The sequence below is a fragment of the Barbatula barbatula genome (assembly GCF_947034865.1).
Source record: "Barbatula barbatula genome assembly, chromosome: 1".
Lineage (NCBI taxonomy): Eukaryota > Metazoa > Chordata > Actinopteri > Cypriniformes > Nemacheilidae > Barbatula > Barbatula barbatula.
Genome location: NC_136766.1, coordinates 7941987 through 7966571, shown reverse-complemented (window position 1 = coordinate 7966571; position 24585 = coordinate 7941987). Strand labels below are relative to the sequence as shown.

Below are 24585 nucleotides of genomic sequence, written 5' to 3'. Positions count from 1 at the left end.
ACCAACCGCATCAGATGACATGGCAGCCCAAATCATCAAATACTTTTCACTGACTGAGATGCAAATCATTTTATAACCTTTATATAAATTGCTTATCCTGATTTTTGGTTGATATTCCGTTTCTATCAGTTAAAACAAACTTGCCATTAAAATGATAGACCCTAAATTTCTTTGTAAGCAGGCAAACTTGGAAAATCAGCAGGGGATCAAATTATTATTTCTGTTACTGTAAATGTGTCTTTGGACCACATTTTCAACAATCAAACTGATGTAATTCTGAATTCTTTCAACAGACGACAAAAGCTTGTTTAATTCAATCATATAAATAAACACAAGATGCACTTCTCACACACACACCTCAGAACAACAAAGAACACAAACCCATACACATTCAAAAAGTTTTGTCATTTTTTCACTTGTCAAACGGCACATGCTTTAACACATTTCTAATCTTTAAGGAAAGGGATTTATAAGGGACTATAAATTTAGCTCTATGTTCATTTAACAGTTTCTTAAACCATGGATTATTATACTTGCTTATAGATCTAATGCTGGTTCACGTGCTCTCGTAAATTTGATTTTAACTCAATAAAAATGTATGGTCTTTTATTATAAGCAGATAGGCCTACTTGTAATCTTTTAATGCTACTAAATCATTAGTAATATTAATGTTGCTATATACGTATAATGTCAACCTTACTTCCGGTTTGGAATGGGAAATATCTAATTTCCGAGAGAACTTGAAGGCAGAATAAATGTGTGTTTTTAACACTGGGTTCACGCCAAACGTGAGGAAATTACATACAAAGTCAATGCAAAGACGTGTTTAGACGCGAACGCTCGTTAATCCCGTGTTCCGTTTTGTCAGTCACGCGAAAATAACAAACCCTTCCCGCGAGAAATACAGAGTGTGGAACGCGAATTTTCGCTTTTGGTGTGCACCAGGCATAAGGGCCGATTCACATTTCGCGTCTTATCTGCGCGCAAATTCGTTATTTTAAATGTAAAAAATGTTGGCGCTGCATCGAGATGGAAATAATTCAATTTTTCGGAGTCTAAAACCTCGTGGCTTCGCGGTTTTAGCCGCGAAATGTGAATCGGGCCTAATTCTGTCTTTTTGTACTTAATTTTATTTTAGCTTTGTGCAAAAACTATTAAACAAAGCATTTCATCCTTAAAACATTTGACAGTTGGCATTAAATAGTTTGTTTTTAATGAAAATGAGAACGTCTCAGCTAAAAATTATTCTGATAACGAAAAGCTCAAACTAAAATATTGTGGCTTTCCTTCCGAAACCTCATATGTCCAAACTTGCTGATTTTCATGAAATGCAAAAGACATTGTGCTACTTATTGGCTTTGTGTCTTACACTAAAAAAAATCTGTAAAAATAGGGCACAGCATACTGTATTAATATGAAGGAATTTTCCGTATTCATTTTTACAGTTGCTTTACCTGTATTTTACATTTTGCACTGCATTGAATTACATTTTAGCATGAACGGAAATTAAAGGAAAGATGTACTGGTTATTTTCTGCCAGTACTTTGTCCATTTTTTTACAGGATTTATTTTACAGTGTACAGAAACCTTTGTGTAGATAAAGTGCAGAAATCCAAATCTCAAGTCTCTTGCTCCTTTTCAAACAATATTGTACTTTCTCCCAAGACCAGTAACCATCTTTCTCACCATAATGGCTAATATCCAAACTCTTCTGAATGTGAACTCTTCTCTTATTGGTATGCTTACATTTTCCTGTATCCTTTCTAAGGCCCCATGAAAGGTCAGTGCTGGCCCCCATCCACCATCTCCTTCACTCTCAGGCTTCAGTTCTCTGTCCCATCAGATCCTAGGTAGTCCAACTCTGTACTGTGCTTCCCTTCTTCCAGATCCATGTCCATCATGTCTTGTGGATTGCGATGGAAGGTGGCTGAGATCTGGTCAAAAGTCTTGCCTCGTGTCTCGGGAACCCGGAAGAACGTGAAGAGTAGAAAGAAGAGGAGGAACGTGGCAAAGATGAGGAAAACGTATGGGCCACTTAAATTCTGCAGTAAAAACAGATGGTATTAAGTAAAATCGATTCAACATGAACCAAAAATGAAACCATAAAATTAAAACACTTTTTCCATTGTACGTACAGCAACATACTGGAACCCCATGCCAATGATAAAGTTGGCTGTCCAATTGGAGCAGCCGGCCACTGCCATGGCTGCAGGTCTAGGTCCTTGTGAAAAAAGTTCAGCCACAAAGAACCATGGGATAGGTCCTGGACCCACTTCAAAGAAAGCTACGAAACCAAAAATGGCTATCATGCTAATGTAGGTCATTGAAGGCACAGTCTCCTGTCAATGCAAACAAAAAAGCAAACATTAAATGTTGATAGTGAGATCATGGAAGACAAAGAGTATGTAAAGATAATTATTAGTCAAATGTAACTGAAAATGTTTAAATTTTTTACGGAAGAAAACAACAGTTCTGTTATCTTCAATGAAGTACTTAGTATTGGGGTTTAGTTTTTGCAATTAAAAGCAAATAGAATACTTTCTTTTGGTTGTGAATATAAGGAAAAATGTGATGAAATAGAAAATTTTAAGAAGATAAAAACATTGTGTAATGTAAGCATTCCATAATTTCCATTTAAAAACATTGCAGGACTGACAAGTAATGAGAGGGCAATTGTCATGATGATGGCACAGATACACATTCCTCCAAGCCCTAGCATGTGCAGTGTCCGACGGCCCATCTTCTCCACCAGGAAAAGCTGTGGATTGGACAAGCAAGTAATAGAGAGGTCAGTAATTATAATCGTAAATTAAATCCTAATCTTAAATTAGATACTGTTGGATTTTTGACTCATAATGACTTAAATAGTTAAATAAATGAATATAATAAAAATCATGTTATCTGTTTTTACATACTGAGACCACAGTGAAGGCACAGTTGACAACTCCAGCCCCTATGGTGGCATATGCTGGACTCCCAACCCCAGCCTTCTTGAAGATGTCAGTAGAATAGTAGAAGATCTGAGAAATTCAAAATCGAAAACAAAACATAGGTACCATTTGTAAGGCACCTATTAGTTATATCACTAAACATTTCGCTGCTAGAAATGTATTAAAACTTTCTATTTCCCATAATAGTGAAACATAATTGCAGTGCTGAATTACCAGATTAAACATTTGACAAAAAAAATTCTGACAGAGGATTACAAGGTAGCCTAATAACATTACTATTTGATCATTTTTAGACCAGGAAAAGTTAGTCGCTTAAAGGAAAAGTTACCCAAAAATGAAGATCCTGTTATCAGAAAGATGTTTGGAAGAATGCTTGAAACTGCTTTCTGCCGCTTTCGACTACCATAGTAGGGATATTAGCTTTACAAATGTATTTGTTCTGTTGTACACAAAAGAAAATGTTTTGAACAATGTAACACAGCAAACAGTTCTGGGGCACTTTTTATACTTTTTCCTTCTAATGTAGTAGATGGTGGCCAACAACTGTTTGGTTACAAGCATTCTTCCAAATATCTTTCTCTGTGTTCATCAGAAAAAATACATTTAAACAGATTTGGAACAACCTTGAGGATGATTAATGATGACAGAATGTTTGGGGAGGTGAACTGTCCCTTTAAGTCATGTGAGAAAGTTGCATTCAGTTTCCAATTCCAAATTCTCATCTTCTATTTTCATATTTAGCATCTTTTTCTCGACCGAAAACTAAGTACAGCATACTTACAGCATTAACTCCAGACAGCTGCTGGGAGAGCTGTAGCATGATGGAGATGATGATGGGCTGTCTGTAGAGAGGAGAGCGAAAGAGCTCAGCTATAGACACCTTCCTTTCCATGTCCATCCTCCTCTTCTCCTCCTTCATCTCAGCCAGGTCATCACTGACCTCCAGACGCCCTGTAAGACGCCGTACAGCTGAAAAAGGGAAACAAAAACAGGTTAAACTGTTTATTGATCTTTGTCTTTGTGTTTGCCTTACTTGTTAGGGCCAATTCACAAATGTCAATATGCTTATCTAAAAGTTGGATTTTCATTCATACATTTTCTTAGAAATGCATACTAAAAAGGTATTTGTGGTTTGCCTGTGGTGTAATGTGGAAGGCTTGACATTTTTCTTGGTAGAACATGTTGAACATGTAATAAAAGCTGCAAATGTTTAGCTAAAGGTTAACCGGTGCGTAATTATATTCCCTAGACAGTAATAGGGTTGCTTGTGCTAAGTGTTAGTTTACCCAAAACAGATTTTTTTCTTCTTTGGGGAACAAAATAAATTTTGAGAGTTCATGCTGTTTTTTCATAAAATTAAAGTGAACTGAGACTGCCACACATACATATCATTTGTATTCCGCACAGAAAAAAGTCACACAGGTTGTGGTACATTACAGCTTAAAGTAAACTATAACATTTTAATGTTTTGACATCCCAGAACCTCACCATTCTTTGCATGGTGCTCCTGGCAACGGACTATATAGAGGAATCGTGGGCTCTCAGGGCAGAAAGGCAACAGTGCCATCTGTAGGACTGTAGGGAGCACGGTAATACCCAAGAGCACAGGCCACAATTTCTCACTGCCTAACAGAGACTCAAGACCTAAGATCTGCAGAGAAATAGGTAAAACAGTAAACACTGTAGCAAATCCAATGATAGACGCTATTGGTGAAGGTGAAAATTTAAACAAAGGATTATAGTGTACCTGTGCGATGAGAATGCCTGTGACAATGGCTAGCTGGTGCAGTGTGCCCAGAGCTCCTCTCAGACGGGTAGGGGCAATTTCACCCACATACATGGGCACCAATCCTGATGCTAAACCTAATGAGGAAATACATTAGGGTGTGCTGGGTTAAATTGATCTTTATAGTGTTGCAATAAAGCTACATTGCATTACACAACATTTTCTGATTGTAAAATTTAGCAGAACATAATGTCAATAACTACACTTCTAGTTACTTTAGGACACCTATGTGAACTGTACTTCATAACCGCTGACGTTGACCTTGTGCCATGATGGTTAAAACAGCTAGGAAAATTATTTTTTTCCAGATACTTACTGTATGTTGATGTTAGTTGAATCATAGCCTATGTCTGACCACTTAAATGTAATGCTATACATCTTTTTTTACAATTACTGACGTGCCTTTATTAAGCAAAAGCAGTACAGTGGATTGCAACAGATACACCCGGTCGTTCCTCCACTGTTTCGGCATGCAGTTAACACTAAAGCAGTGTGTACGTGTGACTGACTTAACATGATGGGGCTCGTCTGGTGTTTGCTGCACCCTTGCATGCTCGACAAAACCAGGTCATGCACTTGACCTTCGATTGCACAGATACTTCACTTTAATTTTTCACCGTGGTAGTCAATGGTGGCCAAGAACTGTTTGGTTACAAGCATTCTTCCAAATATCTCCCAAATAATATCTTCCAAATAAATTAAGGGTGTCAGAATTTTTTATTTTTGGACGCACTGTCCATTTTAGAAACAATTACGTTTAATATAGCAAGGCTGAAATCTTACCACAATATGCTCCAATGACAAAGCGTCCTAAAATCGTCATTTCAAATGATCGGCAGATTTTGGACATCCCCATCAGGCCTCCACCAATAAATGCAAGCAGGTTATTGATAAGCATTGCTTTTCTCCTATCATATTAAACAGAATATAAAATGAAATTATTATCAACAGTTTCAGACATGTTCACCAGTCATGCAAACGTCTACAACGCATCCACGTTTTACGTGTTTCACAATTGTTGACTGACTGACAAAGACTGACAATAGAACATTTTTCAACTACTATAATGATTACATTTTTACATCCATTGTCCTGACAATATATTTCGCAATAAGTTATGTAGGCTAGGACATGTGCAAAACCTTTCTTGTTGTTTTTTGAAGACACTTTCAAAGTGCAGTAAAGTATTACTTTGTGTATCCAATGGGAATCGGACTCATGACCTTGCCTTTACTAGTTACAGCAATCCTTACTGGAATGTTCTGTAGCTAAGTTTTACCCAATGACAAAGGACGTGATCATGACCTTAACTGACCATGAAACCTTAAGGGCAGGTTGTTACCTACACAATTGTTACAACCTGTTGCCACCGGAGAGCCATTAAGATGCCTTATCACTAAAAAGCATAATTTTAGAAAAGTGTTAAAGATCTCTTTGAATAAATATCAGACAAACTTTGACAAATAATAACTACATCAAAATAAATTAATCTAAACATGAATCCATCCTGTGCAGTGTTTTACCATTTCCCCCACTTACCATTATTTTGACATTGCTCTTCTCTACCAATGCTCACCTGCCAAAAAACTCTGAGACGATTCCCACAGAGAAGGACGACAACATGCCCCCAATGGAGAAGATGGCCACTGAGAGTGACCACAGAGATGTCAGTGTTTGTGGCGAGATCGGTTCTGAGTATCTTTCTGTCCATGTTGAGTTATACTCCTGCTCAATGATCTGAGGTGAGAGCGAGATTTGTTTATATTAAATATGCCTCATCAATATGTTATGCTTAAATTTACATTTTTAATGGACACAGTTAGGCCTGTTCTATAGTGTCTTTTGGGACCAAACATCCACACACATATAATACAACCTGAAAGACCTACAATGGTTGCCATGAGGTTAACAGTTAAGGAAATATATGAAGTAACCTTGGATCAAGATTTTTGAAAGAAAACTGAATCTAGTTTTAATTAAATAATACATAAAACATTGGCATATACTTGAGATTGTTTGCTCATGTAGTATGTGTGTATTAACTTCCAAATAATTACTAGTTGTGAAAGTGAATTTGAAAAAACCTGACCATCTTTAACAGTAATATTGTTAAATATTAAAAGATTTTATACTCAGGTGACCTGAAGACTGATAAGAACAAAGTGATTCCTAAATTCTGACCTTTAAGTAGAAACAATAGCACAGGCATTAGTTGTGAGTTATTCTGGGCCCATGTGTGGAAATGACACATCTAATATATCTCTCTCACATACACTCTGAGAGAATGAGCTAGAATAAGATGTATGTGGTTTACCGTACAACATAATAACAGACCTTTTATAACACCATTGTTTTCACACTAAAGAAGCTTATAATGATGCACTTTGGAGATGTGGACATTAATTAGTTTATGGATTATGAAATGTATCTCGGAGTATATAAAAGCTCTGTTTTATCTGTTCTGGATTTACAGAGAAATTAATATAACAAAACTGGAGGGTGTGAAGAGAACATGTTACTGTATGACATTTCTAATAGTGTTTATCCCCATTCACAAGGTCTAGACTCCTGATAAGTTATTTTGTTGTGTCTCTTACCATAGAAGAAAAAAATAAGGAAAAAGGCTTTAAAGTGATAGAAGTTTAAATTCTGTCATCATTTACTCACACTCTCGTCATTTCAAACCTGAATGACTTTCTTTCTTCCGTAGAACACAAAATAAGATATTTTGAAGAATGTTGATAATAAGGCCCCTCTCTTGTGTCTCTAGAAGTGAACGTGGGACAATTCTGTTCGGTAACAAACTTTCTTTAAAATATCTTCTGTGTTTTGCGGAAGAACGAAAGTCATAAAGGCTAGAAATGACAAGAGGTTGAGTAAATGATGACAGAAACTATCACACAACTATCACGTAAGTGATTTATCTAATTAAACTTAATTTCATTTTGCTGTATCATAGTATTATAAAATATAAATAAAAGGTTGGGTGTCATTTTTATATTATAATTTAACAGATTTTATAAAAAATTTTAATCTTACCTTCTGAGGAGCATTGATCACACCAATGTTGTAGCCAAACTGAAGGGAACCCAGCACAGCTGTAAACACCGATAGCGCGAGAGTTCCAGTTATTCTCTGCAGGACACACAACACATACATCAATGTTTACACTTGCAACATCACATGTCTGTTGAAGCAGGCAGATTTTTCATCTATTCAAAACAAACAATTCTCATTATATCATGCAATTTATTAAAGCAAAGAAGTACTGTCTGCCGCTCATTTAAATGTTTCATGTTTAGATGTCAAATTGTCTTTGTGCTTCATGCGACATTTGCAGTTTGAACTTTTGAATTAGCAGTACAGACCTCACACCTGTCTTTTCACTGACTGACAGGAGCGCGGGAAGAACCCGGACTCTTGTACTGTTTATATCTGCTGACTAACCACGAGAGAATCAAAATGTGCTTCTCTTACCAATGAGACTTTCTTTATCATATCACACTGAAAATAATATCTGTATTGGCACTAACTTATTTTCAAGTGATAGCCTTCAGAAGTTTTTTCAAACAAAATGTGGTTTAAGAAATACAGTGGATTGCTTAAACAAACACAGCTTGTGTAAATTAAGACAATATACATTTAGTTCAAAATGTTTGCTGTTTATAACATTTAGGTTTAACAGTTCATTACAAAAATATTTATGAACTGAAATCGAAAATATTGAAGTATCATCATTTAACACTATTACAGTTCTGTGGGTTTTGTTGTGTTATGAGCCTATTGTGTTGTGTTTTGTAATGATACATTTAACAATTTCACAAGGGATAGATTGCGTCCATTTATTTCATGGGTACATTTTGAAACGATTTCATGCAAAGTTATCATTAGAATATCGTTTTTATAGTATCTGTGATTTTGAGACATGCCGGCATAATAAGTAGCCTCTTTAGCGTTGCGATACAACTAAGCTACAGAGGGTTTATTGTTTTCAAAAGAATGTATGATGCAATGCTGTGACTTCTAAGTTATTTAAAGGTAAACATTTGACCTTGGAACTTGTTGCCATTTACATATTTTTGTGTGCAATGTTGACATTATTATCTCAGTCTCGCATTATACACTGCAATCTTCGAGAGCAACTTTATCATGTATAAAACCATAGAAAAGATAGAATTACAGTAATATAAGCTCTTCGTGCTTTTATAAAGGTAAGCTTATATTCATTTTTTTAAATACACTTTGATATTATAAGCTTATATTACATAACATCATAATCTGTTGTCATTACCTCCCCTCCTAACTTCTGAAACCCATCCGGCATGACGCTGAGTCCTTGGTTCTGCCTCACACCACGGAGTGTAAACTTCAAAAGATAATATTCCAAGATAACTGGTTTGGAAATTGAATCGGTTCTTTTAACAAAAATGTTAGAAAATAAAGTTAAACAAAAAACGAAAGCCCCTGGCACGTTCTGTAGTTGTCCTATCCCTGTACCTCCAGTATCTATAATTTCCTCTATGACACAGTATGTTTGAAGAGGTGGACATCAGAACACATGCTCACTCACTCTTGGCCAGCAGTGATTTTTGAGGATTGGGCTGAGGCGGATGGGAGGGGTTTAGATCTACGCGAAAGGAGTCGCAAGACTGGTTGTTTCCATTAGGTCCAATCCTCCCAGGCTGTTTTGCTTGTGCACACAATTTTCTTGACCTTATGTGTCATTGCATTAAAGGGGTCTGTATAAGAAACAATGTCCTTAATGTTTTAAATTGTTTCAAATGTTCTTTGCAAAGACTTAAAGATAATACAAATTAAACTTTATAAGAGATAAAACAGACACACTATTCACAAACATTTAGTTTGAAAGGAAAAAAAGGAAAAACATGGAGTTTTTGTGCTGTTTGTATATTCTCACTAATAGGGGCTGAAAGTATTATTAGAGCTTATGTTTTTCGAGCATGTGATTTTCACAGCATCAGTTACACACCTGGGACAAGCATTGCAGAGGCACACTGACAGTTTATCTAAGACTAACCTATCTCCATTGTCCAGCTTTTCATATCACAAATATCCCTTACTATTTTAGAACACATGCCTGCGGGGTCACAAACTCTGCCTATACCCCCCTCTGCAACTCATTCCCATGTCACACCAAAAGAATCCCTCCCGGCAACAGGTGGTCCTCAATTGTGGACTGTACCATTTATATCTTAACGCATGGGCCTCTTTTTTTAAGCTGTGATTTGCGAATAGAGGGTAATGGGTCTCATCCTCGCTGCGACACAAAAGCCGTCAGCGACGCAATGGAAAAATGTCTGCTGACGTTCTCTCTGTTTATTAGCCCTGCCTTTCTGCCCACTACACACCCCCAGCCGTTTAACACGCCCCCGGCACACACCACCTTCCCTCACTCCCTTGTTTTATTCCCAGTTTACTCCCTCTGATGTTCTTGGCTTAGAAAGAGCGGGTGAACCCGACACCAGTCAGCTGAACTAAGGGCCCCAGCCAGAGTCATGTGTGCCTCACTCACTAAAGCCAAAGAAACAAGATCCATTGAAGTTGTTCTCATAATGCAGATACTTTGATCAGTAGACATTAGATGTTTAAATAATATTTTGATTACACTGCTACATAATGTGGATCTCTTGCAGAAATGGTTTTCATTACTCGAAATATCCAACGTCGCTTTTTTAGAAGTGTATTAATAGGTATAGGTTAATTGAAAGATCATTGGATCAAAAGAGTGAGGCGGACATCCAGACCATGGCCATGTTCTCAAGCGGCGTGACCATCTAATAGTCACATAGATGTCATCTGAGTCAGATGATGGAATAGCTTTGGTCTTAAATTACCCATTTTTTTCAAATAATTAAAAAAAAATATGAACTGTATTACATGCAATAATATTACTTTTCAGAAAAAAGTATTTTAGCATCAATGTAAAATTGCAATCAGATATAGAGAATTGCAACGAAATACAGAATAGACCCACATTAGCACAGAGAGCTGTAGGCTATTTTGTTTAAATAAAGTAAAAATGTAGGCCTATATTAAATAATAAATGATGCCATGCTTTTTTCTTTATAGTATCTGCGGTGATGTGAAGCAGATTTTATAGCATATCAATGAAAGTCGTAAAGTATTAAAGTATGTGTATACAAAGTATATACAAGGGGTATGAATATGAATTATATAAAAACAGCAGATGAAATGATGTTAATCTACAGAACACAGCTGGGGCAATTGTGGAATTTAGCTATCAGAGAACCTTGCCCGACTGTTGACCTCCAAATATTGTAATGTTAAAAAAATCTAATATCTCTTTCGTTCACGATAGTCTTAACATATCACTTGCAGTGACACAGAGCGTTTATTGTTTCCTTAAATTGTCATTTTAAGACAAAACTGCTTTATTGTTCCGATCGGGAATTCAAATAATGCGGCTCCGGTTTGTCACGTGATCGTGCACACGTGACTACCCTACTTTCGATTTTGTGAATGCTGGAAGCACAGATATCAAAACTAGACGCCGCATTAGCGTCTGTTTCTATGGGCTGCTATACGTAGGTCCGCCATATTGGAACGGTGCGAACCGGTATGTGTTGCCAATTCTGATACTCTCCAGTGGAACCGGTCTACTTTTGTAACTGTTTTAACGTTTTTTATCCACAGGTTAGGGTTGGAAGGATTTTGTTATTTAGCTGTCAATCTTAAAATGATTTTATTTATGAATCTTTAATTCTGTTATCTGCTCGTAATGAATGATTTTATTACGCCCAAGAGCAAGCTCACTGTGTATTATTATTTGTTGTTGCATAAACTCAAATATTATAGTTCATACACTAACACATGACAACAACGAAAGGCTATGTGCACTTTTCGGGAATTGTTGTGGCATTCTAGCGTACTGTGAGTGACGCCAGCGGCCCGTTCCAAGATGGCGGGCGCGTCTACGTGCCTGCCCGTAGAGGTCGAAGCGGCATCTAGTTTTGATATCTATGGAGGGAAGTGCATGAGAGTTTGCAAACATAACACGTGTTTGCGTTTTCATGTTTGATTTTCTTTAATAATATTATCATTGAGTTCGGGAGAAGTTTGGAGACTTGGGAAAAAAGCTTCACTTAGAGGCGAGGTATTGTTCCAGTGCGCGGGTTTTAATTCGTCTTACAACCAATGATCTAAAAACAACAAATGTAATATTTTAAAGTAAACAAGCAGTGTGATTTATAATAACGCGATTGTTGCTTATTTTCCAGTTAACCGGTTATCTGACGAGGTTTTGCGTTAAGGCGTTTCCGATAGATTAGACGAAGGCCTGCTGCGAAGTGATATTCTTTTATTTCTAAATACAGAGCTCTGATTTATTTGTTTTCTAATGTTTAATCGCAACACAATCGATGGTTTTGTTAATTTCGGCAATTTTCTGTAATGTGTCTCCGACCGCAAGTGTGTTTGATAACCAAGTCAAGTTTACTGTCTGCCTTTGTGACTTCCTTTGTTTTGGTGTTGTTTGACTGTGGAAATCCCCAACCACTCGAGCGCGGGCCATTTGTTAGCTCAGATTTTGATATCGGAAAATGTCGGATTTTCGTGTCCGCATTATGCTTTACCAACCTAACTTTCAATAGAAACATTTCCGTTTTTGGATTCCATGTTGTGTTTTCCACAATTAATAACGTTCTAGACATGCACTTCTGTGTTGTATTTCGTTCCAACTTGTCTGTTGTCTTGCCTGTAATTATATTGTTCAAATGCATAATAGAAAAAAACCTGTCTTTTTCCTGTTCCCTAGTCTCCAGTGCACTCTTGTGGTCCCTCAGCAGGCTGCAGGGGACAAGAGCCATGAGTTACAAAGAGTCAACCGAGTTGCCCATAAGCGATGACAAGTTTGAGCAGATATGGGGGGACATGTACGTCCAAGCAAGTGTCATAATTTAAAAATATGTTAAACCCTTGTTTGTTAATAATGTGTTTATTAATATTTCTGTGATTTTTGTTTTGCATGTAATTTCCTGTTAACTGATTCGTTTCATACCATTACTTTTTAGAAATATACCTTCTCATGTAACACGAGTTATTTTTTATAATCTCTGTTTTCACTTTCTTAGAGGATTAAACAATCTGCTTATAGATCTACCTCGTACAAACAGCGATGCTTGGCTCAGTGCAGTAAGTAGTTTTTTTCCTTTGGCATTAACTGCTACATTAATTTTATTGCTGATAATTGACATTTCTCTAACCCGTAACAGAATGAAATAAAAAAACTGGCGACTGTACCTAAATCCGAACCCTCTGCTTTACTACAGGCATTGCCCGAAGGAAGTTTTGCAGAGAATTTTGATCTTGCTCTCACGGACACCGATGATACCACCGATGCGTCCGCTAGTGTGGCCACAGTTGTGGATAACCAACCTCCTCCTTCCACTGTAGTGCCCTCTACAACCGACTATCCCGGAGAGTATGACTTCAAGTTACGCTTCAATCAGTCCAGCACTGCAAAGTCTGCCACGTCCACTGTGAGTTATGAGAAAAACGAAAATGCTTCTTATTAAATGGATCTGAAATGGATTTTTAAAAATGGGTTGTTCTTGAATGAAGATGTATGTGGCATTCATTCGTGAAACTTCTAGAACATAAGTCAAGGAGTATCAGTATATTTTCTTATAAAAACGACTGCGCTTTTCTTTAGGAATATCAAGAGAAATCTATAAGAATGACCAGATAACTAAAATGTGACGCTGATTGAAAATGATCCATACAATAATGCTCAGTTCTGAAGAAGCTTGCGTTCTCTTACCATGCGTTTTGTTCTTCAGTCTTTTCTTGTAGTTCCAGAAGTACATTTTTAATTAGAAGGCACATAAACTAAGTGTGACATCATTCTTTACCAGAAAGTCTTGTTTCGCTTGGAAGGAGAGTGAATATCAAGTCAACCCTTTGGAGCCAATAAGGTTGTGGGATGACAATAGGAACGTAGCATGACCGGGCATGTCCTATAGCTACATCACGTGTATTGCAAGGCAAGGGTTAAGACCCCCCACCCTGTAAAACCACCTCATAGTGGGTTTTAGGTAAAAGATTTCAGCTTTGGAGGTAAAGGGAACTACGGGGAAATAGAAGTCCTAAGGAGAGAAAGCTATATTATAAATTAATAATTTTTTTGTTAGCTGCAACATTGTTTCTCAAACACAAAGTGTCAAGTTATTCAGTACTTTACTTTATCCAGACATTTATATGCGCTGGAATCTCATTTTTTTATGTTAGAGATAAGAATAGTTCTGCTTTGAAATGTGTTTTTCTCTACAGTATTCTCAGAAGCTGAATAAACTGTACTGTCAGCTTGCAAAAACTTGCCCTGCGGATGTGCTGGTTGGGAGAGAACCACCTCAGGGTGCTATGTTGAGAGCCACAGCGATCTATAAAAAATCTGAACATGTTTCCGAGGTGGTGATCCGATGTCCACATCACCAAAATGTAGCTGAAAACAGTGAAGGTGTGTGTTTCCAATTTTTGTTTTGAGTTTGTCTGCCTTTAACTCAAACTTTTAACATAACAGTTCAGAAATAATGGTATTTTACTGAAGTTTTTTGGAAATGTCTTGATCAGTAGTGTTTAATGTTGTTTACCAACATATAATTTCTACAGAAATCAAAGGCCAAGCCCAAGACAGGATATTTTACGATCTGTTTTGCAATGGAAATAAAGTTGCCCTACACAGAACTTTCCTAGTTCAGTGTTGAATATAATAAATAGTGTTATATAGTACTTAATATAATATTGTTGCTGTCGGACTGAAAGCTTGTCTCTTGTAAAACTGCCACTTTACAGGAAAGGAATAAAAAAACATAGCATTTTAATATAGTTGTCAAACACACAAAGCTCTTTGTACACTTTATTGGTTAAATATTTGGTAAACCCACAGGCAAACATGAAGGGTGGACCAATAGTGATGATTTATGAAAAGTTAATTAATAAAAATGGAGATATTAATCTTCATTCTGACAGTGACGATATATATACATTTATTTACTCTTTTAAAAGGTATAAAATACATTAGTTTTAACAATTTATTCTCAATATAGAGCTTCAGGAATTTATTTCTTTCGTACTTGCATTTTTGTTGCTTTTTCCAAACAACAGGTCCACTGATCTTAAACTGGGTACAGATCTTGCTCCCAAATTTCATTATGGTAAAATACATTATCAATACTGTATAGTTTCTTTATTTGAAAAGTCTAGTTGTTAAGCGAAATGTAATAATGTCTTCAGCTTGGTAATGACTTGTCGCGCTATTGACACTAGTGTGTCTATTACGATTGTCTCCATTTTTTCTTTCCGCAGATGTTTCTCAGCGTAAACATCTGATCCGTGTAGAGGGCAACCCGGGAGCCCAATACCATAAGGATTTGTATACAAAAAGACACAGCGTGACATTGCCATACGTATCTCCACAGGTAGGTTGTCACCACAGTTGTCAAAGGTCGAGATATGCTGTGCGGTTTTCACATAGATTTGACTGCTTTAAAGGTATCTATTTGTTTTTGATGTTTTTTTGGTTATCTCTCCAGCTGGGGTCCATGGCAACTACTGTGCTGCTGAATTATATGTGCAACAGCAGTTGCATAGGTGGTATGAACAGACGTCCAATTTTAACTATCATGACATTGGAAACGTACGAGTAAGTCCACTTCTTCCGTTTACTTTCTTTTTTTTGGTTTCGTAGTTGTGCTGGTACTGGAGACCAGAGCAAATGTTTGTTTTCTGTGTTAATAGCGGACAGGTGCTTGGTCGGCAGTGTTTTGAAGTTCGCATATGTGCCTGCCCGGGCCGTGATCGCAAATCCGAAGAGGAGAATGTTAAGAGCATTACTGGGGAGAAAGTTACAGGGACAAAGAGAAGTAAGCGATTTGAAATGAGCGGACTGAAAGTAAGCTGAATGGGTTGACAGACATGACTTTTGTTGAAAGCTTTTGAACTTGTTATAATGTTGCTTCTTTAACGTCACCATGAAATCAAACAGGAAAAGTGTTTTAGACAGTGTTTGCTGTGTTTATTATAAATGATTTATCCGTGTACACCATTATTTTTTTGTATTCTTGAATCAAAAACATAAAGATCCTCTCCTCCTCTAAAAACAACTCTCTACCACATGACGTAAGCAACAAAAAAGAGGTGGGACTATATTCACTGTCCATTGTCAGGCCCAACTTACAACAAAGCAATGAAAAAAGCAAGGAATTTGCAATTGCATTCACCATTTTTGAATAAAAAAAAGGAGAAAATACTTGTGGCCCTGTTTTTAACACTTTGTGGATAGGACTAGGACTATTTGTTTTTAAATAATAATATTAACATGCATTGTGTGTACAGAAACGTATTTATTGTATTTATTTTCCATCCATTTTTCACATCAGAACGTCAGAATCAGTTTGAAGGGTCGCTTCCCACACCTCATTCTGCGTCCAAGAAGATCAAGAATGACAGCAGTAGCGATGATGATGTATACATTCTGCATGTGAGTAACAAAATAATTGTTTTATAAAATCAATGCAGTTTTATGTAGCATGTATCTTTGCACACAGTGAAAGGATTTGTACTCAATCAACATTTTCCTAGATTCGGGGCAAGGATCGCTTCGAGATGTTAAGGACCATAAACCATAGTTTGGAATTGATGGCCGTGATGCCAGAGGCGGAACAGCAGAAATACGGAATGAAACGGTATTACTCTGATAGCCATTTTGGGTGTTGCCAATTGAGTAAACAAATACACAAAGATTTCATTGATTATTCTGTTCCTCTTTCTTGTTATTACCATACCATATCTGCTTTTGCATGGCAAATTAATTTGTTTTCCTCTTCCTTGTAGGGCTCAAAAAAAGCATGATCAGCCCTGCGCTCAACCAAAAGCTGGAAAGAAACTGCTTGTCAAAAGTGATATCGAATAATTTTTTTTACCGTTTTGATTGTGATGTGAGACTTGTTAAGCATATATGCTAAAGCTACATTCCTGTGCACACATCAGACTGTTTTCTGTTTTCTTGTCTTCTGCAGGGCTTTTTTTGTATTGAGTTGAATTTGTACCAAAAAAGTTGTATTGAATATGTATGTTTTTAACAAATTTTTCACTTATTTTTGTCATTGAAATAAAATACTGCATAAGTTCTAAAATAAATGTTATTGCCATATTTCTATGGTCACGCCTAGACACCTTTATATTGTAGTATCTTCAATTTTTGCATATGATTGTTATATCCGGGGGTTTTTTAGGTTGACCTTTTTAAGATGAATTTAGTTTTACACAAAATCGAAAATCCTTTTTAGTCCTTTGTTTGGAATCTGCAAGTTGTATTGGAAAAATATCAGAATAAAAATGTATTTCTTCTTTAGTTTTGCTCGTTCATAATCGGGGTAAAATGTTTACATAGGGCTTCCAGGAGCACAAGGGTTAACAGAATATATGAACACCCACTGAAAATGCAAATATTACTTGTGAAATATTACATTTAGGCATTTGGCAGACGCTTTTATCCAAAGCGACTTACATAGCATTATCCTATACATTTTACATAGGTATCTGCAATCCCCTGGGTTCGAACCCACAAACATGAGTTGTTAACGCAATGCTCTTACCACTGAGCTACAGGAAAGCAAGAAATTGATATTATTACTGTGGAACAACAAACGTTGTTAACTTGTTGCTATATTGTCATGGTTGTATGCCAAAACAAGGATTTTAAGATGTTATTAAACTAATTTTTCAGCCGTGTTTAGTACAAGAAATTGATGGGGTGGCTGGCTTGTAAAATTTCTAAAGGGTACAGATGGTGTGAACTAAAATTTCATGAGCATCTGTATTAAAGGCAAATGGTCATCCTCTAATCCCTGTAAATGTAGTTAACTTGCAATTCTGCTTGCAACTAATTAAAACATTTTTGACGTACATGAAAACTGTTTGCATATTGTGGTGTACAATGCAAATTTGCAATGTTTAGATAGTTGTTAAACAGCACACTGCAGAATCGGGAAGATCATAGACAAGCAGAAGTTACAAGTGTAGTGACCGTTTTAATGAATCTATTAAGGTCACATTAACTAAATTTACCTTTCTTTTTGACAATAAAGACCTTTTCTATCACTTCAAAACAAGGCACTATTCCTGCCGTGACCTGAGGTTGGTGAAACCAAGAGGCTTATAAGATGCGTATACTGTGGCTGGCACTTCTTCTGGGTAAGTGTGTAAACTGTCAGATGTCTTTACCTTTATTTGTAACTTAAATGTTGAGAGAACAGCTTTAAATATTTGTATAGTTTACATTAAACATCATGAGAGGTACAGGTTGTTCGCTTCTTTGATCGCATTCTTTTGCACGTTTATTTCTGTGTTTTTGGTTTTCACAAAACCATTCAACAAAAAAGCATGGAACGACTGTATTCAAGATTTGAAAGACAAATGTATATAACAGACAAAGTTTCATTTGGAAGGTAATATTTAGTAATGATGAAAGATGCATACCATTACTCTGAATGTTGTCAGCCATCTGATAATAATTCAGTATTATCTAATCTAACTATGTTATGTTAATAATATATTTGTAATTGACTTTAGCACAGTGATCAATAGATTATTAATGAATACAGGCTATACTCAACAATTTCTTAAAGATCCCCCTATGGTAATTTTTTAAGGTTGTTTATATATATGATGTTGTTTTAATAGACTTTAAGATAAACCATGTGCTGTCAAATAAAATTCTCATTGCTGAGTTAATAAACTCTTTTCTACATCAACAACAATCACACAGGCAGACCAAGCGATCAGTGGGTGACTGGGTGGAGGCGGGACAAATTTCCATATTTATGCATCTGAACTTTGCATTAGCACCTAATGTACTATTGCTCTTTTATGACATATCGCTTATTCCTCCCCGAACTCTTTGTAAGTCGCTTTGGATAAAAGCGTCCGCTAAATGACTTGAAGCAAAGGTGCATAGTTACATTCAAACTATTTCAGAGCATAAAAATTATTGAAAAAACATTTAAATATTTTTTATGACCAAGAGATGTATTAAAGGGTTAAATTAAAGACTACAAGGGGACTTCAATACTTTAGCAGTAACAAGTCAATTACTATGAATGCATTAGTTTAGGATGTTGTCAAATGTGTCTCCATGTTCCACAGACGTGTCATTCTTAATATATCTTAACCTCTGCAAGCATCTTTACAAGAGCACTAGCCCACATTTCAAGCTTTAGTATCAGATGCTATTTGATTTGCATTTACAACCTTTAAAAAACTTCCTGTTATAACCTGTATACGCCTTAAGTTTGCATAACCAAAATGTATGATGAACCCGAATGATGAACAATTATTCTGATATTTGCATTGGATGTACAGTAACAAGCATGGCCAGTAAAACATTAACAGTTGTGAAGCTTTTAAAAACAGAATACAGTGACCATTTGGTAAAATGCATTTAAAATAATGATGTCTCTCCTATAAATGGATCACACCAGGCTCAGAAGTATGGGCAGGGCAGCAGTATTTTCGCCAGTCCAATGCCACCACATGGGATGAAGCCAGGCTACACTGTCAGGCCTGTTTCAAAGATCTGACGACCCTCACTTGTTGGAACATCCAAGATATTGCGAAAAACCTCAGTTCGGATTTCTGGGTTGGACTTCGCAGCAGCCTGAACGGCCCCATACCGTGGTCCAGGTGGTCCAATGGTGACCCCGTTACATATCAGAACTGGTATCCTGGCCATCCTGTACCAAAGGTAGAAACATGTCCTTTAACTCCAAATAATACCTCGAACTCAACCATGGAACAAAAAATGAACAACACAGAGGAACAGTGCCCCCTAGTGATGGAAATACTTACTTGCCTAAATTTGACACTTAATGAGCTTAAAAATATATCTGGGCCATTGGTCAATCCAACTCCTCCCATTTCATACAGTACCCCGCTGCCCACTGTTAATATCACCTCTAATAAAACACAAACATGTGACCACAAAGCTGAAAAATATATTGAGGATTCTTGTGTGGCCCTGCTCAGCTTTGGCATGTGGAAGGAAAAACAATGCAATGAAAGTCTACCATTCATCTGTTATGATGGTAAGGCATCTTTTTTAAGCTAGTTTAAATGTCAATCACAAATAAAGTCTGAGATAATAGGAAATCTTTTTAGACGTTTTAAGAAATGTCTTGGTATTTATGTTGGATTTACATTTCAAATAAAAATAAATTGAGCCTCATATGTGATTGGCCCATAGTTGTGCAATTATAACACAACATCTTTCCCTCCGTAGATACATTTTTTGGTGAAATAAAAGTTTCTAATGTGACCAAAAGTGAGGGATTTGTAGAGTGGAGTTCAGGACCAGGGAACATTAGCCACTATGTTGTATATTTCTACGATGTCGTGAAAGTCACAGAGAACACTACAATTAATAATTCGACAACTGTTGAACTGTGCAAACGACTGGAGAACCTCACGGCAGGAACTCTATACAATGTCCAGGTGTACCCTGTGAAATGTGGCAGGGATCTTAACCCTCAGAATATCTCTTTCTATACCTGTAAGTACACCTGCTGTCTTCAAGTTCATCACACGGTGCATTATTTTGAAGCACACAAATCTTGTTTTGATAATGCAGCTAATGGAATAATAAAAAGATTTTAGGATATGTTTTTATCTGCATTTTACATTTATTTAGTAAGCAGGTGCTTTTACAATATCAATGAGAAGATTTGTGATCTCTTACAGCCCCATCTGATGTTTATGACCTGAGTGCAACGAATGTCTCTACTACTAGCATGGAACTGATCTGGAGTCATCTTGGAAACTGTGATTTTTACTTAATAGAAGGCACGCACAAGCCACATGAAATCAAGGAAAATAAAATTGTGATTCAGAATCTTACACCGGGGACAAAGTATGATTTCACCGTTTCTGCTGTAGTGAATAAGACTACCAAAAGTGTGTCGGCAACCTACTCTAATTTCACCTGTAAGTGCAGATGGTTAGCAATATCAAATTGCCTCATGAAACATCGTGCTTTCTACTATATGTGAATAATGTCAACATTACAGGTCCATGTTTTTAATAGGTTAATGCCTTTTATTGGAATGTTTTTCAGTGCCTTCACGTGTTCAGAATCTAACGTCAGCAGATACATTTCAAACAGACATCACAGCTAACTGGAGTGAATCTGAAGGATTGCATTCAAGTTACCGTATTTGTCTTTATGAAACAAGTGAATGCATCAGTTGCGGCCAGTGCGAAAACTGCTATAACACAACAGTCACAAATTTCACCTTTAAAAATAAAGCCTCTGGCAAGAAATATTCTCTGTGTGTGGCAGCACTAACAAACAACGACACGATATCTGGAGAAATGGTTACAATTGAAGCATACACACGTAAGTGTGGTCTTAAAAATATACTCTTCGTTTATTTTTATGCATTCTTCTGTATTTTGTAATGGAATGGAATACGAAAGACTCATTAGGATGCTATGAATGAATGAATGTCGAGATTTTATTCAGACAAACATCAATATCATATCATACCACTTCCGTTTTGTCCTTTAAACTTGTGTCTTGAGCATACCAAATATTTTCTATATTTACATTTCACATTTGCAATGTATACTTTCCTTGAATACTTTGCATGCAGGTCCCAAAAATGTGGAACTTGGGAATTTAGTTGCTAATGACCAACACATTTTCGCCAATTGGACAATAAATGGATCATATAAAGAATTTAGAGTGAGCATTGAAGCAGCAGGCTTAAAAGAAACAAATGATATCACAAAGACTACAGATTACAATTTCACGGGGCTAAAAGCAGGAGTAGAGTACACCGTGACAGTCACCACCCTTTCAGAGAAACACGGACTGGAAAGTGAACCTGTTCAAAAATCTATCCATACTAGTAAGTAATATTGTCAGTATTGTTGTTAGACTACTGACCCATCTGCTTTGTATTGTTCATCCAATTCATATTTCATCAATAAAATAATGAACAAACTCATTATATTCGCAGAACCTACTCGACCACCATGGGCTATTGCAGCTGTTCTTAATCAAACTTCCATAGCTCTAACCTGGGGAGTTCCAAGCAAGTCAGAGGGAGCCTCAAATATAAAATATAATGTGACATGTCACTCTGTTTATTGGAAAACTACAACAGTTTATCAAACATACGAAAACATTACCTTTGTTGGTTTAAACTCAGGAACAACTTATACCTTCAAAGTCACAGTTGTGGCTGGCAATTTGTCGAGTGATCCAGCCCCTGCATTTGCAGAGACGAGTAGATTTCTTTTATCATTTTATATCATATTTTTATCATATTTGTTGAGACTTCATAAACCGCAGTATTTTTTGTGTAGAATCAATGTATATTTGGTGATGTCTCCATATTTATTTCAGAGCCTAATACCCAGACATTGAGATTTGCGATGTTGTGTTCCAGTCAAATTGCACTTTACTGTAACAACAGTACCGTTCAGGATAATACACTGGAGGAGGTGAGGGATGATCACAGCAAACTTTACAAAGCAATACACATTTACAGCATAACCACCACGCATGTATGCACATGGACTTGTTTATTCGTGAAGTGCTAAAGGTGAAACTGAGAGTAACTCAAATCTAATAATTTACTCCATTCTTTCTTTCAGCTCAAAAAATATTTTGGTGGGAATCTTACTGGGATTAACTGGAACCTCAAAATGGTAGACAGAAGATGATGTCACAAACCATCGCTACAGCAGACGTCTGGTTTGTAAAAACAGCATGACTGATGATGCAGTGTTTTGTAATGTTGTAATGGCACAACAACAGCAAATTTGCACTTTATTACACTTTATAATTTTAACTTAACTGACCCTCTTTTTAGGATCCGTGATTTGATGGAACCCACATTTACTTTAGAAAATAGAAATCGCAGACCATCAGTCAGGTTTCAACTGTATTTCATTCCAGCTCCTCACATACCACCATTCTTCAGTTGTGTATGGTTTTGTTATTAAAATTAAACTATAATTTTAAATTTTTTTAACTATTTTATCTTTTAATCATGAAATAGTTTCATGCATTTTTCTGTAATAATGTTCTTTAAATGTGTTTGTATTGCTTTGCAACAATGCAAAATTGTAAAAAAAAAACTAGAAATAAAATATAACTGAATTTGAAATAGGTTTGGCCTGGATGGGTGTATAGTAGTGGTGGTTATGGTCCTAAACTTTGCAGGCAGGAATCAAATATTTCTTGATAGTTACCAATATATAATTGTTTTGTATTGTATATTATTGTTTAGTCACATATTGTACTAGTTAATTTTTAATACCACAGCTTTTTACATTGCTAGTTAAATTGTTGAGTTTGAGTGTTTTTTAGTTTTCTGTCAAAATAGTTGTAAACGTCAACTTTGCATGTATGCTTGTTTGGGTTTTCATTTAAAATAAAACGTCGCAAAAAAACTGACTGACAGTTTTAATTTCACTTTTGGGACAGACTACATGTGTGTGGATATAAAGAGTTTTTTAGTAATACAAAACAAATCTCCGGTCAATGTTTTCTGTAAAGCAGTGAACCGATTTTGTAATTTTGGGGGTTTACAGATACAGAAATAGCCAAATGTGTTAAACTTAAAGTTCTGGAATCTGACTTCAGTGTATTTTATACGTGTAGTTGCCGAAGTGGCCTATAGGGCCTATCAGCAAAGCACTTGCAGTTCCCATTCTACTAAAAGGCTTCACAACCTCGCTGACTTTTCCGTCCTGAAAAATCGACAGAGCTCGATCAATGCAAATACATATGAACAAACTTTCTCATAGTTAAACAAGTAAATATGATTTGACAAGCCTTTTTAACAAAAGCCTGTAAAGCTGCTTTGGAACAATGCAAATTGTGAAAAGCGCTATATAAATAAAATTGAATTGAATTGAATTGAACAATCAGGCTATAAAAAAGGGAAGGCTACGTTTATGGCGCTGTGAACGAAGCTTTCCTTAACTGCTTGTACACTGATTTATTTTATTTAGCCTACACATTTTTACTTGATTATTTGCAGGGAGTTTATTAAAACACACCTTTTTGATGCACCTAAAATATTTATTGCATTGTTGTTAAATTGCTTCCTCGTGTAACACTCTTGTCAGTCCATACACAGTTCATAAGTTTAAAGACCACACTAACAACAGAATAGATTTAATGAACTTTACTGAAATATTAATAATAATTCTTCTCATCATCATTTCTTGACTCTCTCTCAATGCCTCTTTGCTATGTTTTATTATTATAATTATGCTACGTTTATATGGCTTTTATATTGTAGACCAGGGGTACCCAAACTTTTTTCTGCAAGGGCCACATAATTCTCCGTCTTTAATGGGGGGCCGGGTCGGCTTGTAACAGAAAGTTACATGGGCCGGAGGTACTACTTGAATTATTGTGGAGATTTAATTATGATTTGAAATGTATTTATTATGCCTCCTAATGGTATAATAGTATATTAATAGTTAATGGTTTAGTGCTACTCAAATTCAAAACATTTTCTTATGCATATTAATTAACCTTTCCCAACCGCTTGGCCATTTTGTCGTCTCTTTGAAATTTTCCGATGGTTCGCGCGTCAGTTCTATCGCAATGGTACGTTATGAATTTAACAAATTATTAGGCTATGTGAGTAACTTAGAGAAATTTGGGTCTGAAAGGCAATATTCTGACGCTCGCACACGGCCCTACTAGAGCAAGCTCCTGATTGGTTAACACTGCGCGAATTTTCGCCAAAGTTCAGATTTTTCAACTCGCGCGAATCACGCGAACGCTCA

General features: G+C 36.3%; 3 protein-coding genes across 10 annotated transcripts; 2 read left to right on the top strand and 1 right to left on the bottom strand.

The window, feature by feature from the left end:
* Window positions 1-287: 287 nt before the first annotated feature.
* Window positions 288-9305, bottom strand: LOC306892914 (solute carrier family 2, facilitated glucose transporter member 4-like). Its single transcript, XM_079454296.1, has 11 exons — window positions 9029-9305; window positions 7777-7872; window positions 6314-6474; window positions 5521-5645; window positions 4699-4814; window positions 4440-4602; window positions 3733-3920; window positions 2916-3020; window positions 2657-2758; window positions 2136-2339; window positions 288-2042 (listed from the first exon to the last, which is right to left on the bottom strand). Exons 1-11 carry the CDS (start codon window positions 9059-9061, stop codon window positions 1824-1826), a joined length of 1512 nt encoding a protein of 503 aa, XP_079310422.1. The 5' UTR covers window positions 9062-9305; the 3' UTR covers window positions 288-1823.
* A 2364-nt stretch (window positions 9306-11669) lies between these two features.
* On the top strand, window positions 11670-17686 carry LOC306897353 (cellular tumor antigen p53-like). 5 transcript variants are annotated; one of them, XM_079461995.1, is made up of 11 exons: window positions 11670-11872; window positions 12533-12650; window positions 12849-12909; window positions 13047-13256; window positions 14047-14233; window positions 15082-15194; window positions 15309-15418; window positions 15514-15638; window positions 16155-16255; window positions 16357-16460; window positions 16609-17686. In XM_079461995.1, the coding sequence occupies exons 2-11, from the start codon at window positions 12583-12585 to the stop codon at window positions 16685-16687; spliced, it is 1158 nt and encodes a 385-aa protein (XP_079318121.1). In that variant the 5' UTR covers window positions 11670-11872; window positions 12533-12582; the 3' UTR covers window positions 16688-17686. The 5 variants fall into 5 exon arrangements, 4 of the variants coding, with proteins under 4 accessions (XP_079318121.1, XP_079318122.1, XP_079318120.1 ...); XM_079461996.1 differs by having other exon boundaries at window positions 11707-11933; XR_013786999.1 differs by lacking the exon at window positions 11670-11872 and adding an exon at window positions 14881-14930 and having other exon boundaries at window positions 12031-12650; window positions 16609-17129.
* Window positions 17687-17752: 66 nt separating this feature from the next.
* Window positions 17753-23253, top strand: LOC306898496 (receptor-type tyrosine-protein phosphatase eta). 4 transcript variants are annotated; one of them, XM_079464010.1, is made up of 11 exons: window positions 17753-17970; window positions 19257-19859; window positions 20054-20323; window positions 20512-20754; window positions 20885-21166; window positions 21423-21680; window positions 21792-21866; window positions 21984-22061; window positions 22181-22278; window positions 22432-22531; window positions 22650-23225. In XM_079464010.1, the coding sequence occupies exons 1-10, from the start codon at window positions 17940-17942 to the stop codon at window positions 22498-22500; spliced, it is 2007 nt and encodes a 668-aa protein (XP_079320136.1). In that variant the 5' UTR covers window positions 17753-17939; the 3' UTR covers window positions 22501-22531; window positions 22650-23225. The 4 variants fall into 4 exon arrangements, 3 of the variants coding, with proteins under 3 accessions (XP_079320136.1, XP_079320135.1, XP_079320137.1); XR_013787121.1 differs by having other exon boundaries at window positions 19257-19519; window positions 19702-19859; window positions 21792-22278; XM_079464009.1 differs by having other exon boundaries at window positions 21792-22061; window positions 22650-23253.
* Window positions 23254-24585: the final 1332 nt, after the last annotated feature.

What these genes read in the sequence shown, in the direction of transcription:
- LOC306898496 (XM_079464009.1), top strand. Translation starts at nt 17,940, where the DNA reads ATGCGTATACTGTGGCTGGCACTTCTTCTGG. An exon ending in GTGGCTGGCACTTCTTCTGG is followed by an intron (nt 17,971 to 19,256) that starts GTAAGTGTGTAA and finishes GGATCACACCAG; the next exon opens with GCTCAGAAGTATGGGCAGGG. An exon ending in AGGATAATACACTGGAGGAG is followed by an intron (nt 22,279 to 22,431) that starts GTGAGGGATGAT and finishes TCTTTCTTTCAG; the next exon opens with CTCAAAAAATATTTTGGTGG.
- LOC306897353 (XM_079461994.1), top strand. Translation starts at nt 12,169, where the DNA reads ATGTGTCTCCGACCGCAAGTGTGTTTGATAACCAAGTCAAGTTTACTG. An exon ending in CAAAGTCTGCCACGTCCACT is followed by an intron (nt 13,257 to 14,046) that starts GTGAGTTATGAG and finishes TTTTCTCTACAG; the next exon opens with TATTCTCAGAAGCTGAATAA. An exon ending in TGCCATACGTATCTCCACAG is followed by an intron (nt 15,195 to 15,308) that starts GTAGGTTGTCAC and finishes TTATCTCTCCAG; the next exon opens with CTGGGGTCCATGGCAACTAC.
- LOC306892914 (XM_079454296.1), bottom strand. Translation starts at nt 9,061, where the DNA reads ATGCCGGATGGGTTTCAGAAGTTAGGAGGGGAG. An exon ending in AGCTGTCTGGAGTTAATGCT is followed by an intron (nt 3,021 to 3,732) that starts GTAAGTATGCTG and finishes TGAATTTCTCAG; the next exon opens with ATCTTCTACTATTCTACTGA. An exon ending in GTGCCTTCACTGTGGTCTCA is followed by an intron (nt 2,759 to 2,915) that starts GTATGTAAAAAC and finishes TCCAATCCACAG; the next exon opens with CTTTTCCTGGTGGAGAAGAT.